The sequence below is a fragment of the Eublepharis macularius genome, chromosome 4, assembly GCF_028583425.1.
Source record: "Eublepharis macularius isolate TG4126 chromosome 4, MPM_Emac_v1.0, whole genome shotgun sequence".
Lineage (NCBI taxonomy): Eukaryota > Metazoa > Chordata > Lepidosauria > Squamata > Eublepharidae > Eublepharis > Eublepharis macularius.
This window is the reverse complement of record NC_072793.1, coordinates 176,933,664-176,950,959: the sequence shown is the minus strand read 5'-3', so window position 1 is coordinate 176,950,959 and position 17,296 is coordinate 176,933,664. Positions and strand designations below refer to the sequence as shown.

The 17,296-nt window shown below is 42.9% G+C and overlaps 1 protein-coding gene across 1 annotated transcript; it reads left to right on the top strand.

Annotated features, from left to right (window-relative positions):
• The first annotated feature begins 5,659 nt into the window (after window positions 1-5,659).
• LOC129327201 (vomeronasal type-2 receptor 26-like) lies at window positions 5,660-17,296 on the top strand. The gene is made up of 6 exons (XM_054975685.1): window positions 5,660-5,808; window positions 9,211-9,388; window positions 10,057-10,917; window positions 11,266-11,493; window positions 14,695-14,821; window positions 16,395-17,296. Exons 2-6 carry the CDS (start codon window positions 9,353-9,355, stop codon window positions 17,294-17,296), a joined length of 2,154 nt encoding a protein of 717 aa, XP_054831660.1. The 5' UTR covers window positions 5,660-5,808; window positions 9,211-9,352.

Genomic DNA, 17,296 nt, shown 5'->3' with positions numbered 1-17,296 from the left:
GAAGAAAAAAAGCAAATGTAATCACAATTCATTTGGTAATTACTAAGGAGATAATTACTATTCAGAGAAACTGAACTGCATGAGAATATATGTTTATAGCATCCCAGCTGGAACTTTTCTTTTCCTCCACAGCCCATGTCATGTTTTTAAAAAATACTCCATGATGAGAAAGGTTGCCTGAAATATTAGGTCCATGAATATTGATTTATTCATTTACGCCCCATCTTTTCTCCCGATGGGAATCCAAAGCAGCTTCCTTCATTCTCCTCCATTTGATTCTTACAACAATTCTGTGAGGTAGGTTAGGCTGAGAGTGTGTGGCTGTCCCAAAGCCACCCAGCAAGCTTGCAGGTGGAGAGGAATATAAATGGAATAAAATAAAATAACATGAGGAGAAGAGGGACTTTAACCTGGGTGGCCTAGATCCTCGTCGGACACTCTAACTTGGCCACACTGAGTCTCACTATAATCTTTCCTTTGAAATGTTAAAAAGAAATTGGGGTGGACCCAGGTAACATTTCACTCTGTTTCATGCAATTCTTTTCTTTCCTACAGTTCCCATCACAGGGGGCTTTTGTCTATGCAGGTAAGGTGATACCCAGCATAGTCTAGTTTGGGTGGTCAAAGGGGACTTCTTCCCTTTTCGTTGGTGGAAAGGCAGGTTGGATCCAACCCATCGTTTAAATAATTACTTGAAAAAGGTGGAACGTTTAAGCTTTTTCAAGGTCAGAAGTGGACACCGAGGGTCTCGCTAGATGTGCAGGTTTTTAAAGAGCTGAACTCAGATTTCCGCAGCCGTACAGCAGTTTAAAAAAGTCAATGGCTGTTAAAAAATAATGGAGAGCCCAAACGACATCAGAATGCCTCCATGGGGGAACGGCGGGCATCTCCCTGTGTCACAATAGCAAACCCCTCCCCCCATTTTTACTGTTCCACATGCACAGAATACTGCACATTGAGCAGATAAAACAGGGTGGAATCACTCCCCTGCTATTTTGACATGGGGAAATGGCTGGGGAGGGGGAGGGAGTAGGCCCTCCTCCCCCTATGGGAGTAATCTGAGGCTTTTGAACTCTCTTTTATTTTTAACAGCTATTCCCCAAAGCTGCTGTGTAGCTGCAGGAAACTTGAGTTGGGTCAAAACCTGCACATCTAGAGAGACATTGAGCCTTATGTAGGGACAGCTCATGTTACCTCAGGATTTTCCCTCCAAATCTTCAGAGGGTGGGACTTAGAGGCTCCTGCTTCATGATTGGCCCTCCTCTGCCCTCAGCATTCTCCCATTTGCTATCTCCAGGGCTTGTCTGAGGTTCATGTAGGGACAGCCCACGTTACCTCAGGATTTCCCCTCCAAATTTTCAGAGGGTAGGACTTAGAGGCTCCTGCTCTCAGTGCCTCCCATTGGCTCTCTCTATAGGGAGAACAGTGGGGAACCCAGACTGAGCTCTTTAACAACCTGCACATCTAGCTTGTCCTTGAAAGTTCAACTTTGATTGAAGCTGAACACAGAGAAGGTTGGAGGAGCTGCACTGCAGATCATAACACTGTAGATCAGAACGTTGTAGATCACTTTATTAAAGGGGTAGTAATGAGAGATGGGCACAAACAGCAATACGAACTAAAAAAACCACGAACAGCCCAATCTGCTGTTCACGAACAAGCTGTTCATGAGACCCCATTCTAAACGAACAGGTGGTCGTTGCAAGCCTTGTTCATTGCTGTCCGTCGCCGTTCGTTAAGCCAGACAGTCTGGCACCTGCAATCAATTCCCTTGGCAACTTAGGCAGGGATTGTCTGAACTCTGTCTGAACTCCTGCTGTTGCCCTGGAAACCCCAATCTAAGCCCAATTTAGCTTGATAGGCAGGTTTTCCTTCCAAGTGTGAACTGGAGCTTCACATTTGTTACAAGAGGAAAAGACCGGGGGGGGGGCTCCCAGCTCTGGCGTTCAGAGAGAGACAGCTGCTGTTAGAGAGACAGGGTGAGTGCATTGGAGCTTGAATTTTCTTTGTGTATGGTGGGATAGGGATCTACCCCTTCAGGTTCCAGGGCTGCTGCCAGGCTCTGGGGCCAAGCTATTATTTATTATTGGTACCTTTCCTGCTGCCTGCTCAGGTAGGGTTTCTGGGAGTGGTGCGGTAGGGATCTACCCCTTCAGGTTCCAGGGCTGCTGCCAGGCTCTGGGGCCAAGCTATTATTTATTATTGGTAATTTCCTGCTGCCTACTCAGGTAGGGTTTCTGGGAGTGGTGCGGTAGGGATCTTGATGGCTGGAGGAGAGCCTGCTGGCCCCCACGAACAACGAACATGTCCGTAAACAGGATCATGTTTGTTAATGTTTGTTGTCCATTGTTCATGGATGGCAACGAACACCATGTTCAGTTTTTTTCTGTTCGTGCCCATGTCTAGTAGTAATTGAGATGAACTGCATTACAGCACCTACTTCAATACACACACAGAGATATACACAGCCCTCTCTTGGGAAGCATATGACCAAGAAAACACCATAGAATGAAGTTCCATTATGACATAACAAATCTAAATGATATTAAACAGTTATGATAAACTTACAGCTTCAAAGTGAGACTCAGCATTGCAAACCCTGCCCCAACCTTCCCAGGTCCTGTCCCCCCTTCATATATGATGTGATAATATTAAAGGTTTTGCTAGTTCCCAACCATCCCAAGATATCTTGACATCTTCGAACTCCTAAATATGAACCTTGCAGTCTCAAGAACAGACAATTAGCGGAGAGGTTTTGCAAAGTGTTTTTGCTGATAAAATAGCGCAAATACATTTTGATATAGATGCCAGCTGCAGGTGAGGTGGAAGAAATGCTTCATACGCTGTCTGGCTCATGTATGAAACCACTCTGACCAATTACAATGATGGAGGTTGACAGGATCCAGGCATTTGCTAAAAAAACATCCCTAGACAAAAATGACATGGCCAATTATAGCCAGTCTCCAATCTGCCCTTTCTGGACAAAGTATTTGAGAGAGTAGTGGCTGACCAGCTCCATATCTTCGTAGAAACTCCAGTGTTTTGGACCTATTTTAGTCAGGATTCAGGAGACACTATGGGATAGAGACAGCTCTGGTGGCTTTAGGTGATGATCTCTGCCTGAGCGAGACAGTTTGGTTTAGTGGTTAAGAGCACGGGACTCTAATCTGAAGAACCGAGTTTGATTCCCCACTCATCCTCTTGAAGCCAGCCAGGTGACCTTGGGTCAGTCACAGCTCTCTCAGAGCTCTCTCAGCCACACCCACCTCAGAGGGTGTTCATTGTTGTGGGGATAAAAATAGCATACTTTGTAAACCGCTCTGAGTGGGTGTTAAGTCATCCTGAAGGGCGGTATATAAATCGAATGTTGTTATTATTATTTGAATGCTGACCAAGTACATGCTTCTTTGTTGCTCCTCCTGGATCTATCTGCATCATTCAATAAAGTAGACCATGCCATCTTGCTGAGGCATTTGGAGGCAGAAGTGAGTATCAAGAGATGTGTCCTGGAGTGGTTTAAATAATTTCTTATGGAACCAACTTAAAGGATTGCTGTTGGAGACAAACTATCTCCAGACTGAGAATTATCTTGCAGTGTTGCAGTCTTATCCCTCATGTTATTCAACCTCTATGTAAAGCCTTTAGGAGAACTATGGAACTGGATGCCATCAATATGCAGATGGCACCCAGCTCCATATCTCACTATCCAAATTACCACGGGATGCAGTAGAAATCTTGGGTCGCTGCCTGACAGCTGTGGTGAAATGGCTGAAAATGAACAAATTGAAACTGAACCCAGAAAATACAAAAGTGATGATTGTTAGGAAGGCAGAGGTCTTGATGGACATTACACTCTCCACTTTTGATAGAGTTCATCTCATAGGGCCAAACTACAAGTGACGAATGACACAGGTTTGACACTTGTCAGCTTCCCTCAAGTTTTGATGGGAAATGTAGGCAGCTTGGCAGAATGTTGGACAAGTGACAGTTGAAAAGTCCATTGGACAGCAGGCAGAGAGCTAAGTTGCAAGACTAGGATGCCTACATTTCCCATCAAAACTTGAGGGAAGCTGACAAGTGTCCAACCTGTGTCATTCGTCATTTGTAGCTTGGCCCTCCGACTCAATTAAGAGCCTAGGGGTTATACTGGAGCAAGCATTAGTGCTAAAAATGCAAGTTAAGGCAGCTGCAAAAAACATCCTCCCACCCCCAGTCTAGCCTAGAAGATGGCCTCCTACCTTGACTTGGCCAATCTGGCCACCTGGATCTATGTCATGGTAACATTGAGACTTGACTACTGTAATGCACTATACATAGGTTTCCCTTCTATGTTAACTTGAAAACTCCAGTTGTTGAAGAATGCTGCAGCTTGCTTACTACTGGGAGCTAGAAGGAGCATGAATATTACTCCCCTTTTGCAGTCACTCCACTGGCTGCCTATCAGCTACCAGATTCAATTCAAGGTACAAGCTAGCACATACAAAGCTCTTCACGGCCTTGGTCCAGCTTATCTATGGGACTGCCTCTCTCCCTATGGTATGGCATGGCAGCTTTACTCAGGACCTTCTGCAGCTGCCACCTTGCACATGCGTGAAATAATAGCTGCTTGCACAAATACTTTTCCTGTGATATCCCCACCTTATGGAATGGCCCACCTAAACAGGTTGGGGAAGCTCCCACTCTCTTGGCTTTCCATAAACTATGCAAAATTGAATTAGGGCTTCTTATTCAGATAGGAGGGCTGTACTGCAAGGAATTAGTCTCAAAGAGATGCATAAATAAAGGGATAGAGACTTTACTTCTATTCTATGTACTGTCTGTTGCTATAAGTATGATCCTACTGGAAAGTTGATAGGTTGTTTAATATGTCAGTCTTTGAATTGCGTATGCTGTTTTTAGCATTTCTTCAACTCTGTATTAGATACCTGCTAGTTTTAAAGCTATGCAAATTTGCATTTATATACCCAGTTACATGGTTTATTGAAATGTCTTTGAAAATGTCTGTACTGACTCACACTGTGTAACCTGCCTTGAATCTTAATGAGAAACGCCGACTATAAATAACATAAAACAATCAACCAATATGGAAACCCTTACGTCACAAATTTAAAAGTCTTTTTTTTTAAGCCAGACTTTGTAGGTTTAATATTTCAGGTGAATTTTTGTAACTGTCAGTCATCAAAAACAAATGTCATTCTTTTACCAAAGATTTTTTTTAAAAGTCTCCTAGTGAGAAAACATGTTTTCTTCTGCAGTGTAACAGAGTACCTATTACTGTGTCTGATGGTTATCTCCCATGTAATTACTGATTTAACAAAGATTACTTCTGTTTGGTTTTGATTTCAAAGTCCATAGGGATTGCTGATGGACAGTAGCAAAGCGACAAACCAAAACTGACAAGTGCTATTAATATCCCCTGAGAAAGCTGCTCGAATCAGAGAGGGCGCCTTGAATCTGGTCCTTGGTGCACCACGCTGTACTGGTTTCAAACACGACAGGGAACAGGCCCTTCCACTGATGCTCTGGTATCCCGGGATATTCAAACAACAGTGTGGGGCAACTGGAGTGATGCTTTTGAGGAAAGATGGCGACATTTGCCATGATGATGTTACTGCCTCTGCCCCGGCCTCAGCAGGCATGCAAGGTTCCTATCGCTAAATGTGCCCTGGGTGACCCCCTTCAATTTTTTCACAAGTATTTCCAATCAGGAGACCTCATCATTGCAGCCATTATTTCTCAAATTTATATTTTTTCTGACCTCACGACGTTTGGAAGGCATCCCTCTCAAGATCTGCTGGATGATCTCATGTGAGAGTTTGGGCTCTTAATCTCTATGAACCATCTGCCTAGATAAAATTCTCAAAAGCAGAGCAGAAAAGAACACCACCCGGGATTGAAGAAACGGTAATATGATCTGTTTAAAGTGCTAGTGCTCCCAAATTCATATACATTTACAACGTGCAATTCATACAACAAGATCATATATTAAACACAAAATACAAAGTTCTAAGAACAAGGATCACATATTCCCCTCCCATACATTCCAAGGAAGCAGGATGCCAACTCCAAGTCCAATAGCAGGTAAGTACTGTGCTTTTTAGAGAGCACAAGTCTCATTTAGTTCTTCTTTCTTGCTGATAGGTTTTCTTCAATATTCCATATGAAAGATCCTGAAGGGTGGTGGCCCAAACTGGGGGCCGGCTGCAATGCCAGATTTCGACTTCCTCAGGGGCAGGCAGAGGATCACCATACGGAGATTAATTATTTCAAATGCCCATTCCCTCACAGAACCTGGAGAGTGACGCAGATACAGTGAATATTGAAAAAAACCTATAAGCAAGGAAGAAGAACTACATGAGACTTGCACTCTCTAAAAAGCACAGTACTTACCTGCTATTGGACTTGGAGTTGGCATCCTGCTTCCTCGGACTGTATGGGAGGGGAATACGTGATCCTTGTTCTTAGAACTTTGAATTTTGTATTTAATATATGATCTTGTTGCATGAATTGCACGTTGTAACTGTATATGAATTTGGGAGCACTAGCACTTTAAATAGATCATATTACTGTTTCTTTAATCCCGGGTGGTGTTCTTTTCTGCTCTGTTTTTGAGCTGTTGCTCCGGGATTTGCTCTGTTTGTTTGCTAGATAAAATTCTCAGCTAAGTCCATTTCCACCTGTCTGACTTAATTGTTTGAAGATGCAAAGAAGTGCCCACAAAACCACTCCACAGGCTATGTAGCTGTGCTTCTTACTCTGGGATGGAGAGTTGTCCTCTGTAATGAAGTATATGACATGTGTTGAGTTTTGAGTGTCAAATATATACTCATCTTTCAGAATTTGCTTTTTAAAAAACTAAGCTAACGCCCTTTTAATTTGGACTCTCAGTATGCTCAGCTTTACTGCGGGTTTTCTAACCAGAAAACCCACAGTAAAGCTGAGCATACTGAGAGTCCAAATTAAAAGGGCGTTAGCTTAGTTTTTAAAAAAGAAAATTCAGCCCGCAAGGATAGAATTGAACTTATTCATTGGTTCTGGTCTCCATACAGCTTTGATTCTTCAGTTCTGGAGTTTGGGGAGTCGAACCGGAGAGGTGTCTAGTTTTTATTTCTTGGGGGGGGGGGTTGTTGTTAAAACAATGCTGCAATGTTGTTTTTTTAACAAAAAGATTTTTAAAACAAAACAGGAAAAACAAAGGTCTTTTTTGCACTGGGCTTTTTCTTGTGTTGTGGGAAGATGATTTTCTGCCAAAGTTAACTGCTGAGGCTAGTGTGCTCACACAACACAAAACAAACACTGAAAACCTTTTTATGAAAGGGACAATGGTTGAGAGTGGTGGGGGGGAAAGGGGGAGGAAAAGGGTGTAGTAACACTTTGCTGTTCGACCAATCAGACTTGGATAAAGGGGAGGGAGAAAGGTAAATTCAGGGTTTACTCCAAAGAAAATATTCTGCATTGTCGAAGGCTTTCACGGCCGGAGAACGATGGTTGTTGTGGGTTTTCCGGGCTGTATTGCCGTGGTCTTGGCATTGTAGTTCCTGACGTTTCGCCAGCAGCTGTGGCCGGCATCTTCAGAGGTGTAGCACCAAAAGACAGAGATGTAGTGACACTGAGAGATCTCTGTCTCTTGGTGCTACACCTCTGAAGATGCCAGCCACAGCTGCTGGCGAAACGTCAGGAACTACAATGCCAAGACCACGGCAATACAGCCCGGAAAACCCACAACAACCAAAATATTCTGCACTTTTAAAAAGCTGTCTTACTCTGAACTTTGATGTTTATAAAAAAATCGGGGGAGAGAAGTCGCAGAAAAAGTGGGGCAGAAAAGTTGCAGAAAAGCCGGGGAAAGAGTGATTCTGCAGCAGATGCACGCTTTCTCCATGCAGAATGCAAAAAAAAGTCCAGAAAGCAGTTTGAAGACTGAATCAGGGTATTTTGACCATTCATGCAGAACTTGGAGGACACATTGAAGCTGTAAGGAACCTGAAGCAGCGAAAAAGCCTTTGTGGAAAACTACCAACACACCTTTAAATATTAGCTTTGACACATCAGTTGCTAGTCAAATAAGAAAGCAAGACGGTTTCCAAGTTTGTATGTATGATCACTTTAATGTGTTTTTTAATGCAATGAAATAGTCCCAAAATAGTTTCAAATAGCATATGTGCAAACACATACATGCATGTTTTTAGTTTGATTTTAATAGCTAAGCTGCAACGGAGACGATCTTTAGCAACTCCATCACTGCATGTCGGCAACTACCTGTACAATAGATTCTTGTCACTTGCAGGCCATCCATTATTGGCATGGTGGGAATAAAAACAGGCTGGAGTCCTCATCACATAAGGACCACAAATAAGTAAAATTGTGAATCATTAAATCACAAATTGTGAGAGTCTATTGCATGGCAAATTTCATGGTTCTTAGCCAAGTGGAACTAACTTAACAATTTTAACTCTGCAGCATCAAGCAAGTTTGCGTATAAAATATTTCTCTTTCACCTTAATTACAGAAGACAGGGTTGCAAATCTGCATAAAAGAAATCTAGTATCAGTATAAGAAGAATCACTTTAATCTGGATTTAGAAGTTTCCAATATAAGTGTGCTTATGTCTATCTAAACCTTCCACATCAGTGCAGTTTATGGCTAATACTGAAAGAACTTAAGGGACATGAACAAGAGTGGAACTACAAGTGACAAAAGGCACAGGTTGGACACTTGTTAGCTTCCCTCAAGTTTTGATGGGAAATGTAGGCAGCTTGGCGGAATGTTGGACAAGTGACAGTTGAAAAGTCCATTGGACAGCAGTTAGAGAGCCAAGCTGCAAGACTAGGATGCCTACATTTCCCATCAAAACTTGAGGGAAGCTGACAAGTGTCCAACCTGTGCCTTTTGTCACTTGTGGTTCCACTCCAAGTTTCATGAACTGCTTGGATTCAACAGTTCAGGTTTCTTTTTATTGTTTCTTCCCTCTTGAGGTCCCAGACCAATCACATTCAATTATAGGATGATATCTTCATGGACTGTATATTACACAGAACAGTAGTGAGTATCTTAGTTCAGAAGCAGGAACATTGCAGCATGTATATCTCGTTGCAGGCTCATGACCCACTTGTACCAGCACATCCTGGCATTGGCGTTTGCTGTAGAGGAGATCAATGACAATCCACAGCTCCTGCCCAACATCACCCTGGGTTTCCACATTTACAATAACTATTTCAGTGCAAGCAGGACCTATCAGGCCTCAGTGGAACTTCTCTCTACGAGGGACAGGTTCATCCCGAACTACAAGTGTGACAGCCAGAACAACCTGATAGCAGTCGTAGGAGGACCGAGCTCTGACATAGATGTCCACATGACAAACGTTCTGAATATCTACAAAGTTCCACAGGTAAGATGTATGCATGCAGCATAGGAGGTCAACAACCAATTTACACTTCTCTTTCCTTTTTGGGGTATGTGGGTGTGTGCTAAACTTTCTGTTTGGCACTTAATATCTTTATTATCACTGAGGTTCGGTATCTCTCTACTTAGTATCTAGGGACGCTCAAGTGCACGATTATATGTCTCGTCCTCCATTCGTGTGCAGCCTGTTCTTGCTCAATGCACTTGAATGCCGATTTCACGGGAGCTCCCTTTGTGTGGCTGCATCTGCAAGTGATTCCGGAGGGCAAAGCATCAATTCTGCTCGCTGAGAGAACAAGTACTGTTGGTTCCTTTGAACTGCCAATTTGCATTTCTTTAAGGTGTGAGAAAATGTCAAGATCTGCATTTCAAGGAATGGATGTGGGAGGTAGGGGAAACTGGGATACTTTTTAGCAGTTGAGGAGGAACTGATATCAAACATGTAACGCGGAGCAAATTGAAGTGTGACTGTGCAATCAAGTGCATGGAAAGTTGAAGGGGGGGCACATAAAATGAGGTTCACTTGAGCATCTCTAGGTACTTAGTAACATGTTGAGAGACTCTCAGTAAATATCCTGTATACATTCCAGATGTGATCCAAACTCTTCCAACAGATGTGGATACTGCATTGATTTCCCCTTATATTTTGTTTAGCTGACATACGGCTCTGCTTCAGCGATGAGTGAGGAAAACCAAGCACCTTTTTCCCACTGGATGTTCCCCAACAGGGCCCAACAGTATAAAGGGATTCTCCACTCACTGCTGTATTTTGGATGGATGTGGATTGGGGTGTTTTATCTGGACGTTGAAAGTGCAGAGCAGTTCCTACAGGATGCCCTTCCCTCTTTCTCCCAAAGTGGGGTCTGCTTTGATTTCATTGAGCTGTTGCCAACAATATCGTTTTTTAATGATTTCATGGAAACAGCAGTTAAAGGGATGGACACGTACAAGATGGCCCTAAGAAGCACCGTTTCGGCCATTGTCGTGCACGGTGAAATTCAGACCCTGATGATTTTGAGAACAATGGACCACTTTTCAATAGTAGAAGGCGTTTCCATAAAAACAAAAGGCAAAGTCTGGATTTTGACAGCCCAGATGGATTTTACATCCCTTCCCTTTCAGAGAGATTGGGGTGTAGACTTCCTCCATGGAATCGTATCCTTTGCAGTTCACTCAGAAGAGCTTCTAGGATTCCATAAATTTGTTCAGATGAGAAACCCGACTACTGAAAAAGAAGATGGCTTTATCGGTGACTTTTGGAAACAGGCGTTTAAATGTTCATCGCTGAGCTCCATGGCAGATAGAGGAGACAGTGAAGTCTGCACTGGACGTGAGAAGTTGGAGACTCTTCCCGAGTCCGTCTTTGAAATGAGGGTGACTGGCCATAGCTACAGCATTTACAATGCAGTCTACTCCGTGGCCCATGCTTTGTATGTCATGCATTCATCCAAATTCAAATATAGAACAAAGATGGATAAAGGGAGAAGGCAGGCCCTGAATCAAGAGCTGTGGCAGGTAATGTAGAGTAACTGAGAAGAGTTTACCATATCGGTGGGTGCAACATAAACAAGACTTCATAGAATATGTCTACTGAAGCAGGACTTAAAAATTCACTTTATGCCATACTTTCAGTCTTGGCATCAGTTACAATCAGGGACTATATAAATTTGGACCATGACTGAATTCAGTTCTTGGTTATGCTCCCTTATCCCTGTACCCTGAAAGAAAGACGTGAGGCTTAATGAGCGGGTTAAAATAGGGTTTATTAAACTAATCTTCAACACAACTTATTAAATCATTGCCTATTCCGTGCCTATATTTTCTCTTTTGAACCTCTTTATTAACTTTTTTTTAAAAATTCAGCTCCACCACTTTCTGAGAACTGTCCTATTTAACAACAGTGTTGGCGAAAAGGTATCCTTTGACCAAAATGGAGAATTACTAGCTGGATTTGATATTCTCAACTGGATCACATTCCCGAATCAGTCATTTCTCAGAGTTAAAGTTGGAAAGATAGACCCAAAGGCCCCCTCAAACAAAGAGTTGACCATTCATGAGGATTCAATCGTATGGCCAAGCAGGTTTAACCAGGTAGGGTCCATTCACATTTTTGGTGTATGTGGTCATTCACAAAATGCTAAAATATAGGGCTGGATCCAGTCGAGTTATTTGCCCACTTAATTCTCCTCCTACAACCCTTGTCCCATATGCCTTTTTGTCCATGTATGTCTCAGGATTCTCAACATACACTTATACAATGGTTCAAGGAGACCTCTGCTCTCTTTTTCACCAGTGGAATAAGCTGGTTGGATGCTACCCATTGACTACTGCTCGGACACAATTACTGACTTTCAGTGCTATCCTAAGCAGCGTTACACCTTTCTAAGCCCATTGACTTCAGTGGACTTAAAAGAGCATAACTCTGTTTAGGATTGCACTGTTACTGTTGTGTCAATTTGAGTCCCTTAAGATTTTCCATTCCTTGGCTCAATCATCAACCAAAAAGGAGACTGCAACCAACAAATCAGAAGAATATTGAGACTTGGAAGAGCAGCTGTGAGGGAGCTAGAGAAGATCCTTAAAGATAAAGCTGTCTCTCTGGGGACCAAGATCAAGATAATCCAAACTATGGTATTCCTCATTGCTATGTATGGATGTGAAAGTTGGACAATGAAGAAAGCTGACAGGAAGAAAATTTATTCATTTGAAATGTGCTAAAGGAGAGTTTTGCAGATACCATGGATGCCCAAAAGACCAATAAGTGAGTTCTAAATCAAATCAAGCCTGAATTCTCCCTAGAAGCTAAAATGACAAAACTGAGCCTATCGTACTTTGGTCACATCATGAGAAGGCAAGACCTAAAACAGGATGGCTTGACTCAATAAAAGAAGCAAGTCTGTTAATGATAGGACATTCTGGAGGGCTTTCATTCATAGGGTCACCATAGGTTGGAGGCAACTTGATGGCACATAACACACATGCACACAGATTCAAGCCCCTATTTGCATTGTTGGTGCTACAATACTACAGAATTTTGACCTTTAAGGTTATAATCTATTTCACACTCATCAAGATCCATTGAATTATAATTCCTTTTCATTAGCATTTTATTTAGGGTTAGAGGTTCTGCCCTTGTTTGCTCCATTGGCCAACTCCTTAGCTCACTGCTGTCATGATATTTCACAGTAACTTTCATACTGAATGAATATTTCTGCCTCGTGCCCAAAGAGTGGTGTCAGTACCTCATGAAGCAACAGCAAGAGCGATTGACTTTTGTTGCTGATTTGTAGGCAAAATGAGATTTATAACAAATACCATATCCCAACCTTTCCTCACATTGTTCTCCTGTCCTCTGTTCCATCTTCACAACAACAATCCTGTAAGGGAGGTCAGGGTGACAGCGCGTGACTGGCTCAAATACAGCAAGCAGGAAATGAACCTGGATCTCATAGATCTTAGTCAGATGCTCACACCGTGGCATCACACTGGCTGTTGTTTTGTCACAGAGGGGATATAGTTCACCTCCCCTGTTTGTGTTGGATGCCCTTGCTGGCTTCTCATGAGTAAAAATGTGACTTCATTGCAAATCCGGAGGGATGTTTGTGGACTAAACTGTGACAGGATGGCCCCATTCCCTTCATTTTTGGCACTGCAACTCTAAAGCCAGTGGCCAGTTTTGACACTCCTAGATTTTATTTCTGATGTGATATGCCTGCCAGAGACAACCATAGCATCCAATGCAGAAAACGCAGGGGTGTGTGGAGATTAATTAGACTGAGATGTCCTGATTCCCTTCATGTTTGGCACTGCAACTCTCATGACCATTCTGGTGCCACTGACCAATTTTGAGGCATCTCGCTTTATTTTCTCCGGAGTTATGATTGCCCCAGTCAGAGAGATGGACAGATCCTTTTATTATAACAGGTGAGTTATGCTTGCCAGAGACAGCCTCGGCTAATTCTGAAGTGCCGTAGACAGACGAGCAGATGGAGAGACGGGTGGTGGCGCGCGCCTGTAATCCCAGTCTAACCACGGGAGGCTGAGGCCGGCGGATCGCCTGAGGTCGGGAGTTCGGCAATGCAGTAAGCATATAACGTCAGAAGACGACTGTATCGGTGAGCTGAAAGGATCCAGGAAGAGTGGCCCGGCTCATACTTGCGGAGCGCGAACAGCTCCAAGGATCATAATGGTCGCACTTTGATTATTATAGATTTCTTTATACCCCTCTTTTCTCCCTAAAGCAGCTGCCAAGGTCATTCTCCTCCTTTTTATTCTCACAACCACCATGTTTTGAGAGAGAGAGCAATTGGTTCAAGCTGACTTTTCATAGCAGAGTGGGAAGTCAACCATTGATCTACAAGATCCCAGTGTGACACTCTGTATCGTGATGGATCTTATTGTGCTCATAAATTTCCTGAACCGATCTGAACAGAAGAAAAAAAATTGACCAAATAAGTTTAGAAACAAGTCATCTAAAAGGTCATTGTCAGGCTATGGAGGACAGGCTATGGCAGACGGATACCTGTACCATTGCAACAAGAAATCCAGGCTCTTGGTTAAATGGCTTTATTCAGAAATCAAATCATTTCCATAGATATGTCCACAGGATTACTCAGAAGCAAGGTGGCATCTAAGCAGTAAGAGCAAGATTGACAGGAATAGAGATTCTTGGGGGAAATCATCCTCTTAACACACGTTTGCACCTTTCCCCCCTCCCAACAGTTAACAGGCTTTGGGCGCGATTTTGCCCTGGGAACAGCGTTCATAGCTGTACTATCAGGTTGAGTCACTGAGCAGCCGAGAAAGTTTCTACAGTCCATTAGATAAGCACCTACAAGCAGCCTGGGAAAGAAACAGTTATGGCATTGGCAATATGACATCAAGTTACAGCATGAGACATTGGTTCAGTATGAGAACTGGCACGTATGTGGTTCAGACATGACAGTCATAGCAAAAAAAAAAAGTACTAAAATATAACATCATGGTGTAGAACAAACAATACATACTGACAAATTAGAACATTTTGGAAAAATAAAACTTTTAAATCTTCCAGTGGATATGACACTAAACCTTCACAGAGTGGACATACTTGCTTGAAACTTTTATAATATGGACCACGGCTGTGGCTAGAGGTGCACGTTCTATCATGTCATTGCATAGCAAGCGCTCTCTAGAAGTAGCAGCATTATACCGTTCAAGCAGCTACACATGAACAGCTTGACTGCTAACACAGATACTCCCCAGATATAACCTCAGAATTTTAAAACATTATATTCTTTCATTTATGGACAGTCACGTCCCCTCTCTGTGTGTAACGACAACTGCATTCCAGGTTATAGTAAAGTAAAGAAAGAAGGGAAGCCATTTTGCTGCTATGGTTGCCTGTCATGTCCAGAAGGAAAGATTTCAGCCAAGACAGGTAAGAACTATTTTGTAAACAGTTATCAGAAGCAGAGGCTGGCGAGGAATTTGGGGGGGGGTCTCATTTTTCGCTCCCCACTCTTTCCTCTTTCCCTTCCCTGAAAGCCCCCATAGCCACTCCCCTTTTCCTGCTTCCTTCTCTCCTTCCCACCCACCCACCCACCTACCTATATCTGCCCCCAGTCTTTATCTGTCCCCCTTGCCCTCCTTTCCTCCCCTTTTTAGTCTGTAGCCAGGAAAGCTATGGCTGCATTGTGAGATGCTGGACAACAGGATGGGCCCAGTTGTTCAGCGAGAGATGCCAGACCCAGTTGCCTGGTAGGGAACCTGCAAGAATTTACAGAGAACGTATACCCTTTCCCTTTACCCCCCCCCCACTATTGCCTCTTTCCCTGATCCCAGCAACCCTCATATCCTCATATTTCCCTGATTCCTTCTCTACTTCAACCCAACAACCAATCTTTTCTCAGCCCATCTTAGGCTATGTTTATTGTTTATTTTATACTCAGCCTTTCTCTACAATGGGGACCCAAAGCAGTTTACATCATTTTCTTAATCATTTTATTCTCCTCACAACAACCCTGTGAGGTAGGTTAGCATGTGACTGCCCAAGGTGACCTTCCTCAGCAAACCTTCCATGGGGATTTTAAACTGGGTTTCCCAGATACTAGTCTACTACACCACAGTGGTTTTTGTGGGCTTTCTACTGTTGACCAGTAGCAACCAGCCAGTCTTTGGTGAGTTGTGATACTTTGATAGAAGGTATCAAGTCACATGGTAATTGCTGTTGTGCCTTGCCTTGATGAGTCTTCCCTTAAAGGCCAAAACACCCTAGAAAGAATCTTGAGTTGACCCCTTTGCCTGACTTTTACTGACAGAAACCATGGCTTGAAGGCTAGGGATATGTTTATGGTTTCATAGCAACTCACAAATTAGCCACCAAGAGGGCATTCATTTCTTAAAGCTACAGTGCTGCTTCCATTATTTGGGGGGATTTTAATGCTCCAATGTATTTTTTAAAAAGATTTTAGATTTTTCTGCAACTCTTTTGTTTGTAGATAGATGTGTCTTGTCTGTCCATGGCCCCAGTCTCTGGTTTTATATATCCACAGATGGGGCCATGTTGAGAATTAGATATATTACTGATATGCAGAATATTGATATTTTTATTGTTCTGTACCTTCATATTGAAAGCAAATTTTGGTTGCCTTTCATGGCTAAGGGTTTTAGTGTATAAATCTTAAGCAAAATAAATATACAAGTATCACTGCATTCCAGCCTTTTGGAGTTAATGATATCAGTGTTATAACCTCTAGCCTCAAATGTATGTTATGTATACCCCTCCACTCATCTATGTCAAAGCATATCCAAAAGAGATGGAGATAGTCCCAGTCTGTGACGTCAGTGGAGAAAAGACATGTTCACAATGGAGAAAAGACATGTTCACTTCGGATCCTTCTGCATATAATTGCATGCGAGAGCTACAAAAATCTCTTTCCAAAGTTTAATCAACTATGTAAGATTCAGGGCTGGTTATTGCTCTGTATGCATTAAAGCCATGTTTTTTTTAGATATGGATGACTGTGTCCAGTGTCCACAAGATCGTTATCCAAACAGGGAGCAGAATTTATGCCTTTCCAAATATATAAGCTTCTTGTCTTACGAGGAACCTTTGGGGATCAGTTTGGCCATTCTTGCCGTTTCCTTCTCTCTCATCACAGCTCTAGTGCTCAGCATCTTCGTCCAGAACAAGAACACTCCCATAGTCAAAGCCAACAACCGGATTCTGACCTACTTACTCCTTGTCTCCCTCCTGCTCTCCTTCCTTTGTACTTTGCTATTCGTTGTCCAACCTGAGAAGATGACGTGTCTCCTTCGGCAAACTACTTTCAGCATGGTCTTCTCAGTGGCCGTTTCTTGTGTGTTGGCCAAAACCATCACTGTGGTCTTGGCTTTCCAGGCCACCAAGCCAGGGTCCGGGATGAGAAAATGGGTGGGGAATCGACTGGCCACCTTCATTGTTCTTTTCAGCTCTCTTATTCAAGCCATTATATGTGCTGTCTGGCTGGCAACATGGCCACCGTTCCCAAATTTTGACATGCACTCAGTGGCCAAGAAAATCGTACTAGAATGCAATGAAGGATCGGTCATCATGTTTTATTGTGCCCTGGGTTTTCTGGGCTTCCTGGCCATCATCAGCTTCACAGTGGCTTTCCTAGCCAGGAAGTTACCTGACAGTTTTAATGAAGCCAAATTTATCACCTTTAGCATGTTGGTTTTTTGCAGTGTGTGGGTGTCTTTTATTCCGACCTACTTGAGTACTAAAGGGAAATACATGGTGGCCGTGGAGATTTTCTCTATTCTAGCCTCCAGCGCAGGATTACTGTGCTGTATTTTTCTCCCAAAATGTTACATTATCTTGCTGAGGCCAGACTTGAATAAGAAAGAATATATAGTGAGCAGAAAGCATTAA

Coding starts and splice junctions, on each gene's coding strand:
- LOC129327201 (XM_054975685.1), top strand. CDS start 9,353: ATGACAAACGTTCTGAATATCTACAAAGTTCCACAG. Junction 9,389..10,056: donor ATATCTACAAAGTTCCACAG/GTAAGATGTATG, acceptor TATTTTGTTTAG/CTGACATACGGCTCTGCTTC. Junction 14,822..16,394: donor AAAGATTTCAGCCAAGACAG/GTAAGAACTATT, acceptor TGTTTTTTTTAG/ATATGGATGACTGTGTCCAG.